Source organism: Aythya fuligula, chromosome 1 (genome assembly GCF_009819795.1).
Source record: "Aythya fuligula isolate bAytFul2 chromosome 1, bAytFul2.pri, whole genome shotgun sequence".
Classification (NCBI taxonomy): domain Eukaryota; kingdom Metazoa; phylum Chordata; class Aves; order Anseriformes; family Anatidae; genus Aythya; species Aythya fuligula.
The window spans coordinates 130,248,263-130,261,280 of NC_045559.1; the positions used below are offsets into that span (position 1 = coordinate 130,248,263).

The following is a 13,018-nucleotide window of genomic DNA, read 5'->3' on the forward strand; positions in this document are numbered from 1 at the left end:
CCGTCATGAGTGAACCTGAGCTGTTCGCTCAGGTTTCTCAGATGGTTTCATCCATTTGAGTGTTGTGATGGGTGAGCTAAATGTTCGACTGTGATGTGGACAAATTCTCTCAAAGATTGATTGCATTATAAAATGCAACTGGAAGTACAAAGTTTACTTGGGAAGATTTTGGAGTGCCACCTCCCCAGGAGATGTTATATCCTTCAACAGCTGAAGGTTTCAAATGTTTTGAAGGTTTGTCTTCATATAAAGTGCACTAGAGGGAGTTTGCAAATAAGAAAGCCAAACTCCAGAGGAAGATGGCACAGCTTCTGGCTGAGTGTTGCTATTATCCAAAGTCCAGAGTGGCTGGAGATCCAACAGGACCTACTTGTTAACCTGAGTAGTGAACAGATAAACTTTGTAATTTAAGCAATTTTACATCAGACAGGTAGATTCATTATAACTATCCATACTGTATTTCCCAAGTACAGAATAGCTATGATAGTTTCTACGTATAACTGTAGTAGTATGGTATAAGAGGGATAGACGCTCTCATTTTCCTGTGACATAAGTACCACTAAAGATCTATCAGTGGAATGAAAATGCATGAACTGCTCAAGTTCCAATAGGCCCTAAGCAGATTTTAAATGTGTCTCGATCCCAGGATTTGGCCATACAGATATCTGAACATTACATGTTTTTAAGACTTAATTTAGAAAAATGTTGACCTTAAGCAGCTGTCTCTGAAATAAAACAATGGAAGAACTTCAGAGACAGAGCAGTCACCGTGAAATTTCCATATTACAGGGGCATAGATAAGCCAAATACCATGGAATATATGAAGAAACATTCTCCTTCCTCTGTAATTACATCTCATGTTGTTTCTAGAACAAGAGAAGTATAGTTGCTTGGAATTTAAATGTATGAATATCCCTAGATTTTTGAATGGAGTTAGAAGATAAGGACCTTGAATTGGGGTTTTTGAGATTACAATACATAAGTAATTGCACTCTTGTTATCAGATGTAATACCCAACTGGGTACTAGTAGGATTTTCAACAGTAATCAGCATTTGACTTCGTACAAAGCGATCTTCAGTCCTACTGCATCTGTTACATGAAACTTCTCATTTAAGTGGAAGTGTCTGAATATTTATTTTAATATACTCTCTGTAAATGTAACTGTACTTGATCTTTTAGTTTCAGCATAGTACAAAAATTAATGTATTTAAAAGTTATTAATCTCCAATTAAGTATTTTTGTTGTCTTCATAGGTTTCCCCTGACCTACAAAATGAAGTTCTTATTAGCCTATTAGAGACTGACCCAGATGTTGTGGACTATTTGTTGAGGAGGAAAGCTTCCCAGTCATCGTGAGTAATCTGTTTTTTCATCATCCCTGTTTCTGCTGGGAATTTCTATCTCCCACTGGAAGCATTCAAAAGGTTGTAGTTTTCCACAGCTTTTATGCACTGTCTACAGTGGAGTAGAAATATCTTCCCCATTAAACAGACTCTGCCAAAGAAATTATGACTCTTGTACAATGTTTTCTAAAGACAAACCTTGTTTCGCGATTCAAAGCAAAGATTGCATTTTTAACTATTAACTGACACTATTAACTGACAGGATGTATACTAGTAATCAGCTGGTTCATGTCTTGGGTTTGTTGTAGTCTTCAGTAACAGGAGGCTTGTATTACGGTATCCTTGAAACACACCCTAGAGTGCCTTAACATGGTCACGGCTAGCCGTTTGGCCAGTTTGTTGTTCTTTTCCTATTGTATACACTTGTGACCTAGGTAGAGCATTGGTAAACAAGTCAACTGCTGCAGCAGTGGATGTATGGAAACTCTTTGAGTATGATTTAATTGTATGCTTTGTGAAACATGAAGAGAAAAAAATCATACCAGTCACTATGATTATGTTGCAGTTATGTTACATAACATCTTCTAACTTTGTGTATGGTTTATGTATGCCTACACCCGTGTGCCTTAATGCTGTGACTTTGTACATTTGGATTAACAGGACTCCTGGCTTTCTCAAGGGACACACATTCATTGCCTTTATTCTAGTGAATCCCAATATGCCAGACCCTAAAATTACAAAATTTGACCAGCTTGTTTTAAGTAACTTTTAAGAGGTTTCCTAGACTCTAAGCTCTCTGGGACAGATTGAGCTTTGTCTTCCTGTGTGTGTGTGTGTGGAAAGTGCCTAGTGCATTCAGAATATAGTTAAAATTGAATTTGTACAGTCAGCTATGATTTTTTTTTTCTCTCCCTCTGAACATTGTACTGTTGGAGGTAATAGTGTGCTTAGCTTTGAAGGAGAATGTATTGAAAGAAATAGTACAATTAATACATGAGGGAAAAAGGCTTCTTTATAACATGCAGAATATATTGTGTTGTGAAGGATGTTAGTTTAGCCACATGAATACATAACATGCAGTAGCAAATTATCACATATCATCTGATCTGTGATAATTGTCTGTGTGTGTTTCCTTAGTGTACTACAGTTAAGAAATAATTTCAGTTAGTTTGTCTGACTGACATCAACTAACCATGTATATATTTGATTCACAAGAAATGCCAGATAATTAGTTATTAATTGTCTTTTACACTTGTTTCACACTTGCCATGGTCTAAGGCAACAGTTAGGAGAGGCACTGAAAATCATGTCACATATGGTAATAATATGGTACTCTCTAGAGACTTTTCTTTAAGCTCTTAGTTTGAAATGATCATATTTGTGACACAAGCCTATAAAAAAATTAATGATGGATTTCACTGTCTGTAATAGAAAGACATAAAATTGTATCTCACGTGGATTCACAAGCTAATTGAGCATAAATTTACATCACAAATCATTGTGGATAAAACAGGTTATTGTTAGATCCAGTTTCCTTTAAGTTAATTGACCTTTCCATTAGCTTCCTTACTTTTCAGTCAATATGCACACCTACAGGAGAAAATAGATCTTTTGTGCAAAGCTGGTCACAACTGACAAAAGGGTTTTGTAAGAAAAGGTTACTAAACCAAATAGGAGCATTATGGCTACACTAGTACCAATTTATTGTGTTTTCAGTAATTGGCAGATGAGGCATGAGATAGGAAAAGCTTGCTATCTCTCATTTGTCTTCTACTCTGGTATCATGTAAGCTATTTATTCTTAATGTTAATGAAATATGTTTTCACTGTGATTGCAACTTCTTGGTTAAGATATTCCAGGCTATTAGAGTGAATGTTGCTTAGTGTTATCGCTTGAAGTGTGATGCTCTTAAGAGATTAATCTTTTTCAGGATGTAATATCAGTTTTGAGGATACATATTTGCTAGTTATTTTTCCTGTAAGAAGTGTGAGAAAGCAGAAAACAAGGAGATATTTGTCTTGATTTCATAACAATGAGCTTCCAAAATATGTCCGTACAACTCCTGAAATTTCCTTGACTATATACTCAAGAGCACATTCCAAATTTGGACCCATGGAACAGAAAACTTTAGATATTCTTGAGAGAATCTTCATCATAAAAGCTGGTTGGCTGCATAACACAGTGTGTGGAATCAATTTCAAGACTTTAATGTTATATTTCTTGCACTGAAGGTCCTGCTTCTGCAAATGCCCTTGCATCTCTGCTTTTGATGTTACTGCAAATGCTTTCTTGGTTCTAATCTAATAGAAAACAATCTCTTTTCCTCCTCAAAGGAGGACAAATCAGTTGTTCCTCATATTTCAGTTCTCTTAAGAGTTGAGCATCATGAACTGATGTGTCAGGGAGTTTATGGAAGTTGGTCGTGGTAAAGCACTAATTACCAGTGGCTGCAATTATGAAGTCTGCTTTTGTGGATGACTTTCCCAACGTTTTTGTATGTTGGCTTGATGACAATGGAATTTGAAGTTTCCAGCTGTAAGATGAAGCATCTTTAAACTAACACAAAAATAAAATGTTTCTTATGACTATTTATTGCTTATCATGGTTAATAGATAGAATAAATGTGTTTTAGAGTTATTTTAGGTACAGAGTGATACAGAGTAGTTTTAGAGTAAATGTGTTTTAAATTTGTGCAATTTTCGAGTGCTTTTTATAGCAACGATAGGTTTGGGTTGCTCACCCAAACTTGTGGCACCCAAGATGAGGCCATACAGTAGTTTTTAATTTTCATATTATTATTTTTTTTTAAATTTCCATACTAGTTTCTATAATAGTTTTTAATTTTCCAGTATGTTTAAACACAGAGGCTTCCTGAATCATTGAGTACTCTATCCTGTTACAGTAGCAACCACATCATAATCCTGCAATAATCTGTTTTGTTGGTGGCACTTCCAATATATATGGAAATGGCTACTTCATGCTGCCAAGCCATCAAACTGTGTATGATTTGCCTCTTATAAGAAATAATTGTTTTTCTTCTCAGAAACTTTAAGTTGTAGCAGAAAAGTATTTCTGCCAAAACTAAAATGGGATTTCTGGTTTTGATGGCCTTGATGCCAATGGAAAAGTAGGAATGTCCTCAGTAGAAGTAATTATTGTTATTAACATTTTTGCAAGTCACCCATGCTTGTAGACTCTGGTGGATGACAAATTCAGAAGGATGCCAGTTAAAAACTCCTTAACAGCATAGTCAATTTTTGTTTTGGAATCTGAAATAGTAGTTTTGAACCAGTGCTGTGTAAGTTCTTTCTGCAGCTTTCAAACCTTTTAGTCAGATGCATGCACCTAACCACTTATTAAATCTTTTCCATAATGTAGTTCAAAACCTGTAGAAAATATTTCACTTGCCTTCCCATTTCTCACCTTTAGTAACACACAATTTTCTATTATTCTTAATGGGACTCATAATCTGCCCTTATTCATAGGCTGCATATAGGTATGTATCCTAAGCAGTATTTACATTTGCCTCTATATTTATTTTTTCCCCAACATATAGGTAGACAGTCTCACAATTATCTAGGAGAAGACTAATTAATATCTCTTTGATAATTAACTGAAACTGTAAACAAATCAGATGCAAAATTTTTGTTTTAAGGAACATATGGAGATTTATGTTTTATTTGGAAAGCTGCAAGCCAAAGACTTTTGTTCCTAAATATCATCTTAAGGTTATGTATGTAAAGCAAATGTATGAGATCAATTTCCAGCTGTATAGTATTTAATCCATTTTGATGGTTTCTTAGAGTAAGATTAGCAGAGTCTACAGGAATTTTCTTTAAGACTTTTTTTCTAAAGAAATTTGAAAATTATATTAGATGTAAATAATTGCATGGGTTTACTAGCAGAAATAGTAAATGAGGTTAGAAACTTGAATGTTCGGACGTTTCCAAAAACTTGACAGTTTCCATTTAAGTAAATTTTTATCAGGAGCTCTGTCTTGAGACAAGCTAGACTATAAGAGATCATTCAAGGTAAGACATTTAATCAGTGTTTCACAAAGATCAAGTTTTTGTTCCCACATTCTTTCATTTGCATTTCTTTCCCCTCCTTCCTTGTGTTACCTTGCCATGGCTAAATGGTCCAATACCTCCTTTGCCCTGTGCAACATAGTTAGGTTCTGGTCCTGTAAAGATTTACATGAGATAAGCCTCACTGGTGCCAGTGTAAGTGTTAAGCAAATCTGTATGGTAATAGGATGAGGTTTAGATCACACTCAGTCTAGAAAGCTGGAAAGAAAGAATTTTGGTCACAGGAAATCTGCAGATACCAACAGTTTTCCCCTTTCCTCTCAGATCTTTCTGACTCTCTTAAAATTCCTTGAGACATTGCTTAAATGCATGTCATTTTACCTCACACTCACTGCTTAAGTGTTTTGTTGTTGTGTTGGTTTTGTTGGTTTTGGTTGTGTGGTTTTGTTTTGTTTTGTTTTGTTTTTTAAGAACTTAAGGAAAAGGGAAAAAGAAAGAAAGAAAGAAAGAAGTGTTTTAGTTTGTTATAACATTTTACAAATTTAAAATCCAGTTTAAATACTGTGGCTTCAGTTTGTGACTGTAGATTAATTCACCCTGTGCTCGTCTTCATCTGGGAAGCTGAGATGGGAAGTTAGATAACTGAGGCATGATTTACAATTAGTTTTAATGACTCTCCAACATTACCATGCCAGCCATGCTGTTCCCAGGGGACAGTGCCTGGGACAGTGCTGCTTAGCTAAATGGCAACTCTGGTTTTGTGAGTTGGCCCCAGTTACGGTTCAGGATCAGTTCAGTGGTGGTTTTCTTGCTGGGAGATAACTAGGAGACAACATTATTAATTCAATCCTAATGTTTTATGGTTCCTTTTACACTGAAGGGGAAAAAAAAATATATTGAAAAACAGAACAGAATAATCATGATGTTGAGTGTATATATTTTATGTTGTGGGACACAGCACTTGTAAGTCAATAAGGGGAAAAAAAAAAACACTGCTTCAAAGTGGTATTAAGTTTTGTCAGTATCTGTGTATTAATCTTTAGTCTGCTGTGGCTAGCCTGTCTTACCACTGTGTGTTTTCTTTATTTTCCTTCCTCAGTTTTACTTCATTTGTCTGGAAAGAGGGTTATTGTTCCATAACAAATAATGTGCTTTGGCTGCTCACTGAGTTCAAGCTGTCTTTGGATTTGACTCTGAGAAGGGCTGGCCGTTTTCAGTATACAAGAAAGACCCTCTGTATTAACACATGCAATCAGACCAGATATTAATGTGAGGTCACTGATAAAAAGTGTTTTGTTCAAGAGAACAGCAAGCATAAGATAAGCATCTAAGAAACAAAGATCAAGGTTCAGAGAAATGAAAAAAAAAAAAGGAATAATAAAAATATAAATTATGGGCATACAACAGGGGAAAAAAAAAAAAAAAGAAAAAAAAGTATGTTTGTTTACAGAGTATTTCTACATATGCTACATATGCTTTGGGAGGTTCCATAGCTTACAGATTGCCTCGTCTACATAATAAACAGTAACAGTTCAAGAAATCTCCCTCAGTGTCCCCAACACACTTTCAAAAAAGAGGGGTTTCTTTCTGAGCCTGGGATGTACGTTTTGGTGGGTGTTTCGTGTACTTTTTTCTTTTTTTCTTTTTTTGGTTGAAATTAAATGCAGTCTATGCTGAAATGGTGAAAGAAGTTCTAGAAGTTATTGCCAGAGCCAATTGTTTGCTGCCTCCATCAGAAATACGATAGATATATCTGGTAGTACTTTGTAGAATATTTACCTTCTGGTGCCTCTAGAGGAGGATCCTTCTCACAGTGTTAGAGATGAGCTAAGTATTTGATTTCAGTGGCTGTGTATTACTTTAGAATGGAAGAAGTGATTTTAGCATCCTGCTTATCATCAAACTAATCTTCCCCATCATGCCCTCAGATTTATTGTTGCAACAAGCAGAATTGTCAAGGTAACATAAGGAATTGATTCACTGTTTAATTTCCTGTGGTGAAGTGTATGATTGTGTGGTTTTCGTTGTTTTTTTCATGATAGCAACATCTTTTGATTTTTAGTGGCCTCTGCTGGCCACTTCATGGCAGAAGTTTTACTCATGGAAAATTCACCTCTATACTGCTTCTGAAGTGTTTTCATTTCAGCACCTGTGATCATACTTTTGCATTTAATTTTATCTGTATGATGTCAAACTGCACCTGTAGCTGTGAAAATAAAGCATTTTTCATTAACAGTAGTTTGTTTAACAATATTTCCCAGAAGTCCTGAGATGCTGCGGTCAGAAGGTTCCTACTCCACAGGAGAAAGACACTCTTCCACAGACTCCAACAAAGCTTCGAGCGGAGATGTCTCCCCGTATGACAACAACTCCCCAGTACTTTCTGAACGCTCACTGATGGCAACGCAAGAAGAAGTTGCCCGCAGTCCAGATAAGCTGTACAGGGTGCCTGAACAGTACACCCTGGTTGGTCATTTGCAGCCTAAGACAAAGGAGAATTCTTCTGCATCACAGGCTGGAAAAGGTATATCCTGCTCCTGTTCCACTTTCTAAGTGACCAACATAGGCTTCTGAAGTATCTGTAAAGCGTCTGCTCTATATTGTCAGCTATCAAGACTTCAGGTTATTGTAGTGTAACAATCTCACAAGAAATGATTTTTTTTAATTTTTTTTTCCTGTTGAGCTTTAAGTGTTTGCTCAGTCCTCCTCTTTAGCTTAGACAGCTGCTAGGGATGCTCCTAGTGTGGCATTTGTCAAAACTTGGAGCTTTTGTTTAGTAAAGCAGAACTCTGTATGTCCTGCTCTTCAGCCTTGTAAAGACTTTTTTTCTAGTGCTGCTTGGCAGGACTGTAATACCTACAAGCTTATGCTCTAGACTTTGGAAAAATCTGAGTTTAAGACATCATGCTGTAAATTTTCTCCAATTGAAAAGAACGACCTCAGCTCCATTGCATCGTAGAACATAGCTGAGCTGCACAGCTTTACATCTGTTACCAATAACACATCTAGCAATACTAGAGGAGGGATCCATAATTTCCATACATGTCTAGGGAGTGCACACCTGAATGATTTCTTCTGTAAAGAACTGTTGTTAAAGCTGATGGCTCACCTGCACTCTCAGATGATTTTCATTTTAAAATGTAAAACAATATTAATAACTACTTTCATGAAATACATGTGTAATAAGCCAAACTTTAAGGAATTTCAGTGCTTAGTGGTACAGATAACTGTTTGGTGGCATTTTAAAAAACATTTGGTTTCAGAAGCAGTGGTTAGGTCATTAAATTCCCTTTTGGAATTAATGGGATTTAGACTATTATCTCAATTGTATACTTTATAAATGCCACTGGGTATTATTTAGATGTATTCAGCATCTAAATCTCTGAATAGGCTTCAAAATGTGGTTAGGTTTCTAGTTAGTTATCAACAGGAAATCACATGAAACTTTATCGTATTAACCATCTTTTGGACTGTAATATGCATCACAAAGTTGACCATGATGAATTAGGAAATTTCTTTTCTGCCAGATGAAATCCAAAAATGGCACAAAATGGTTAGAATCCAGCACAAGTGACATGTGCATTTGATTAAATCTCTGTTATGTGACAGCACTTTCTTGTAAGACCCAAGATGCAGGTTGCTAGAGCATGCCTTACAGTGGCTGGTGGGGCTGTTTGAGGGAGCATTCTTTTCCTTAAAAAAGTACATGAACTAACTTTTCTTGACCAAACCTTCCTGTTTTGTACAAATTTCCCATTCACACAAATACAGACTGGGCAGAGAATGCACTGAGAACAGCCCTGAGGAGGAGGACTTGGGGCTGTTGTTTGATGAGAAACTAAACACGAACCAGCAATGCACTTTTGCAGCCCAGAAAGCCAACCATATCCTGGGCTACATCAAAAGAAGCATGGCCAGCAGGTCGAGGGAGGCGGTTCTCCCCCTCTACTCTACTCTTTTGAAACCCCATCTGAAGTGCTGCATTCAGCTCTGGGTCCCCCAACACAGGAAGGACATGGATATATTAGAATGAGTCCATAGGAGGTCCATGAGAATGATCAGAGGGCTGGGGCACCTCTCCTATGAAGACAGGCTGAGGGAATTGGGCTGTTCAGCCTGGAGAAGAGAAGGCTCCAGGGAGACCTTATAGCAGCCTTCCAGTACCTAAAGGTGGCTACAGGAAAGCTGAGGAGGAACTCTTTGTCACAGAGTGTACAGATAGGACAAGGAGTAATGGCTTAAAACTAAAAGAGGATAGTTTTAGATTAGATATTAAGAAAAAATTGTTTACTCAGAGAGTGGTGAGGCACCAGAACAGGTTAGTTGCCCGGAGAAGCTGTGGATGACCCATCCCTGGAGGTGTTCAAGGTCAGGTTGAATGAGGCCCTGGGCAACCTGATCTACTGGGAGGTGTCCCTGCTCATGGCAGGGGGGGTCAAATTAGGTGATCTTTAAGGTCCCTTCCAACCCAAACCATTCTGTGATTCTACAACTTCATTAAGGCAGAAGACAATGGAAATTTCACTCTCTCAGCAAGCTCAGATGTCCTATCCATAAGACAGTGCACTAAATTCATTACACGATCTGAGCCTGAAACAGCAAGTAATTGCAGACAATACATTTGTTCTGTTTGTGTTAGTAAGCCAGTTGCATATGTTATCAACTCTGATATTTTACATAAAATTTTATGTCAATTCAACTTAATATTCTATTTATGTGTTTTTAAATAATGGTTTTAAAAGTACTGATTCACCATCTTCTTCCTGCTCTTCTTCCTATTCAGATGTTTCAGAAGATCATTTTGATATCTGGGGCACCTGGCACTCAACACTGAAAAGTGGCTGCAAAGATACGGGAATTACAGGTCAGAAATTTCTCAGAAGTTTTAAACACAAAGCTAATAAAAGCATAAATGTTCCATGTTTTGAGAAATCACAGTGAAACAAATAGGAGAACTCATGTTGCTGAGAGTTAAATTTGTACATAAGCCACTTACCAGATCTTGGACTTTTAAAGGGTTGTTCAATAAAATACAGAGAAGCACAATGATTTTACAAATGTGAAAGTATTTCAAGCTGCTAGAAAATAATTTAAAGAGTCATCTTCAAATTACTTCAGAAAACAGTTTTATGTAGTTCTAAAACTCACTAGAAGCTGGACACCTGGTGGAGACTTGAAAGTAGCTGCAGTAGTGGCATAAGCACAGCCTGTGAGGCTGGAAGCTCTGGCTCTGCCTGGGAATAGCATGGTCTTGACAAGTTATTGACCCGTTCTGCCTTTTGTTTTTCCTGCAATCTGCACCCACCTCACAAAGAAACTGTAAGACTGAAACACTTTCTGCATCGAAAGATGCTGTGTGCTGTAAGGCTTTATGTTAGAGCAAAGTCCTTGAGTCACCCAGAAATGCAATAGACACAGTTTAGATCAGAAACATTAGAGGTTCACACAATAACAGAATGGCTGAGGTTGGAAGGAACCTCAGGAACTCATCTGATCCAAGCCCTGCCCAAGGAGGGCCAGACAGGCTGGGTTGCCCAGGCCTATGTCCAAGTGGCTTTTGAGTGTCTCTAGGGAAGGAGTCTCCACAGCCTCACGGGCAGCCTGTGCCAGTGCTCCATCACCCACACAGCACAGAAGTGCTGCCTGGTGCTCAGAGGGAGCCTCCTGTGCTCCAGTTTGTGCCCAGCACCTCTTGTCCTGGCACCGGGCACCACTGAAAAGAGCCTAGCTCTACCCTCCATCTGGTAGCCTGAAAAATGCAAGGCTGTTGCTCTATGTCCCCAGGTTCAAAGGTTCAGCCAGTGGGGGAGGGGGCTGATAAACTTTTAATTGTGTAGCCTAATGATAAAAGCCCCTATCATTCTTCTGTGGTATTACACAGGGAAAAAGCAGAAACTTGTAAAATGTCATGTAAAGGACTGTGCAGACTGACATTGTCTTTCTTACTCTGGACCCCAGGTTCTTATGGAAACATTTATGAAAGTAGCTTGCTGCGACCTGGACAGTGCTCTCTTTCCCAGGGGAACCTATCCATATATTCTCCTCGATGGCAAGGCAGCTCCTCCGAATTGGACAGCAGCAGACAAGTCATGCGAAGGAGTCAGACAACTGCTGCCATTCCCGAGTGTCAGCTCCATCCTGCAGTGTCTCGGGTGTGCAGTAACCCACATATTGAAGCCAGCGGTAGGAGCTTGGACCAGTCACGTTCAAAGTCGGAGCGGCACTTGACTTTAAGCAGTGTGGAGGACCTCACTGAGTATGACTTACACGCGGGTTGTTCTCAGAGCACGGCCAAGCCCTCCTACAGAAAAGAGAGGCCACCTCCCCCGTACCCTGGCCCAGCAAAAACAAGCTCTGTGTTGTCTCAGCGATCAGGCGTTTCTTCAACGTTGCACTCGTTGTGGAGACTTCAACGACAGGAAAAAAGTTCAGGGACCAGAGCAGCTGGAGGACCAGCAGCCAAAGCCCCTGAGCAGGCCATCTCCAGGCAGGAGCGATCGGCCCCGCACACTCAAGTGGGTAATATCTATTCGACGGCAGCTCACAATCAGAACAGTAAAAATGTTTCAGAGCCAGACTGGCACGATTGGCAAAGAGAGAGATGGCAAATTTGGGAGCTTTTATCAGCTGATAACCCTGATGCCCTCCCAGAAACCCTTGTATGATCAAACTCGACAGAACTGCCACTTATAACTCTGCCTCCCTCTCATAGGAAAACAACAGTCATGTTGGAAAACTGGGGGCTCGTGTGTTTTCTACCAACTAAGTTACATATAATTTTTTTAAACCTTGTTCACTTTAATTTCTTAACAGCACTGTCAAGCAATCCATTTACAAATACAGTATGTTCCTGTTTTTCAGCAAGCTTTTGAGAAAAAAAGATGAAAATTTTAGTCTAATAACTCTGTATGCATACACTGTGTATAAGATAAAACTGTTGCTTCAATGTGGCTAAAAATGTATTTATATATCTGCAGTTTTGATGATTGTATATTCTGTAATGGGTATTGTATGATAATCATATATTATGTTTTCATATACAGATGTCAATCAGTCATGACTGCTTTTTTTTAAATCACTGCACTTACATTACCGTGATATGCATTGGAATTCTATAGAAAGTGCACAAGCTGGTTTCTGTGCTTATATATAAAAAAAAATGTTAAGGGGGGGAAGTTGTCCTTCATTTCACTGCCTATTGAAAAACACTAAGAGAGGAACATGAAAAGCCATATATTTTATAAAGGTAATAGTGAGCGAGGGGGGGGGGGGGAATACCTTTTTATTTTTTATTTTTCTTATAAATATATTTTCAAACAAAATTAAAATTTGATACAAGTTAGATTGTAAAAATATTTTTTTTAGATTCTGGTAGGAAGCAGTTCAGAAGATCAAGAGCAAGGCCATGCATAAACCAACTAAAGATGTAGTGCAAAGGTCTGCCCTCCCATTCTAGAGGAAAAACAATGTTATGTATACAGGATATAATATATATATTTATAAATGTATCATTTTATGTATTGTTCTAAAACAATAAACTGGAATCCAAATTTTAGAAAACCAAACCCGATAAATTGAGGTGTGTAATGACTGAGAAAGAATATGGCTTTTCCTTTAAAATAGCAAAGCTTCAGCATTAAGTAAGTT

The 13,018-nt window shown here is 38.0% G+C and overlaps 1 protein-coding gene across 5 annotated transcripts in view; it reads left to right on the forward strand.

Moving 5' to 3' along the window:
• ARHGAP6 (Rho GTPase activating protein 6) overlaps positions 1-12,680 on the forward strand; it is a 310,565-nt gene extending 297,885 nt beyond the window's left edge. For all 5 annotated transcript variants that reach the window (XM_032207446.1, XM_032207443.1, XM_032207442.1 and 2 more), the window contains 4 exons: positions 1,255-1,352; positions 7,633-7,895; positions 10,155-10,235; positions 11,330-12,680. In XM_032207446.1, the coding sequence (XP_032063337.1) occupies positions 1,255-1,352; positions 7,633-7,895; positions 10,155-10,235; positions 11,330-12,036 (1,149 nt within the window). In that variant the 3' untranslated portion in view covers positions 12,037-12,680. The remainder of the gene's footprint in view (positions 1-1,254; positions 1,353-7,632; positions 7,896-10,154; positions 10,236-11,329) is intronic.
• Positions 12,681-13,018: the final 338 nt, after the last annotated feature.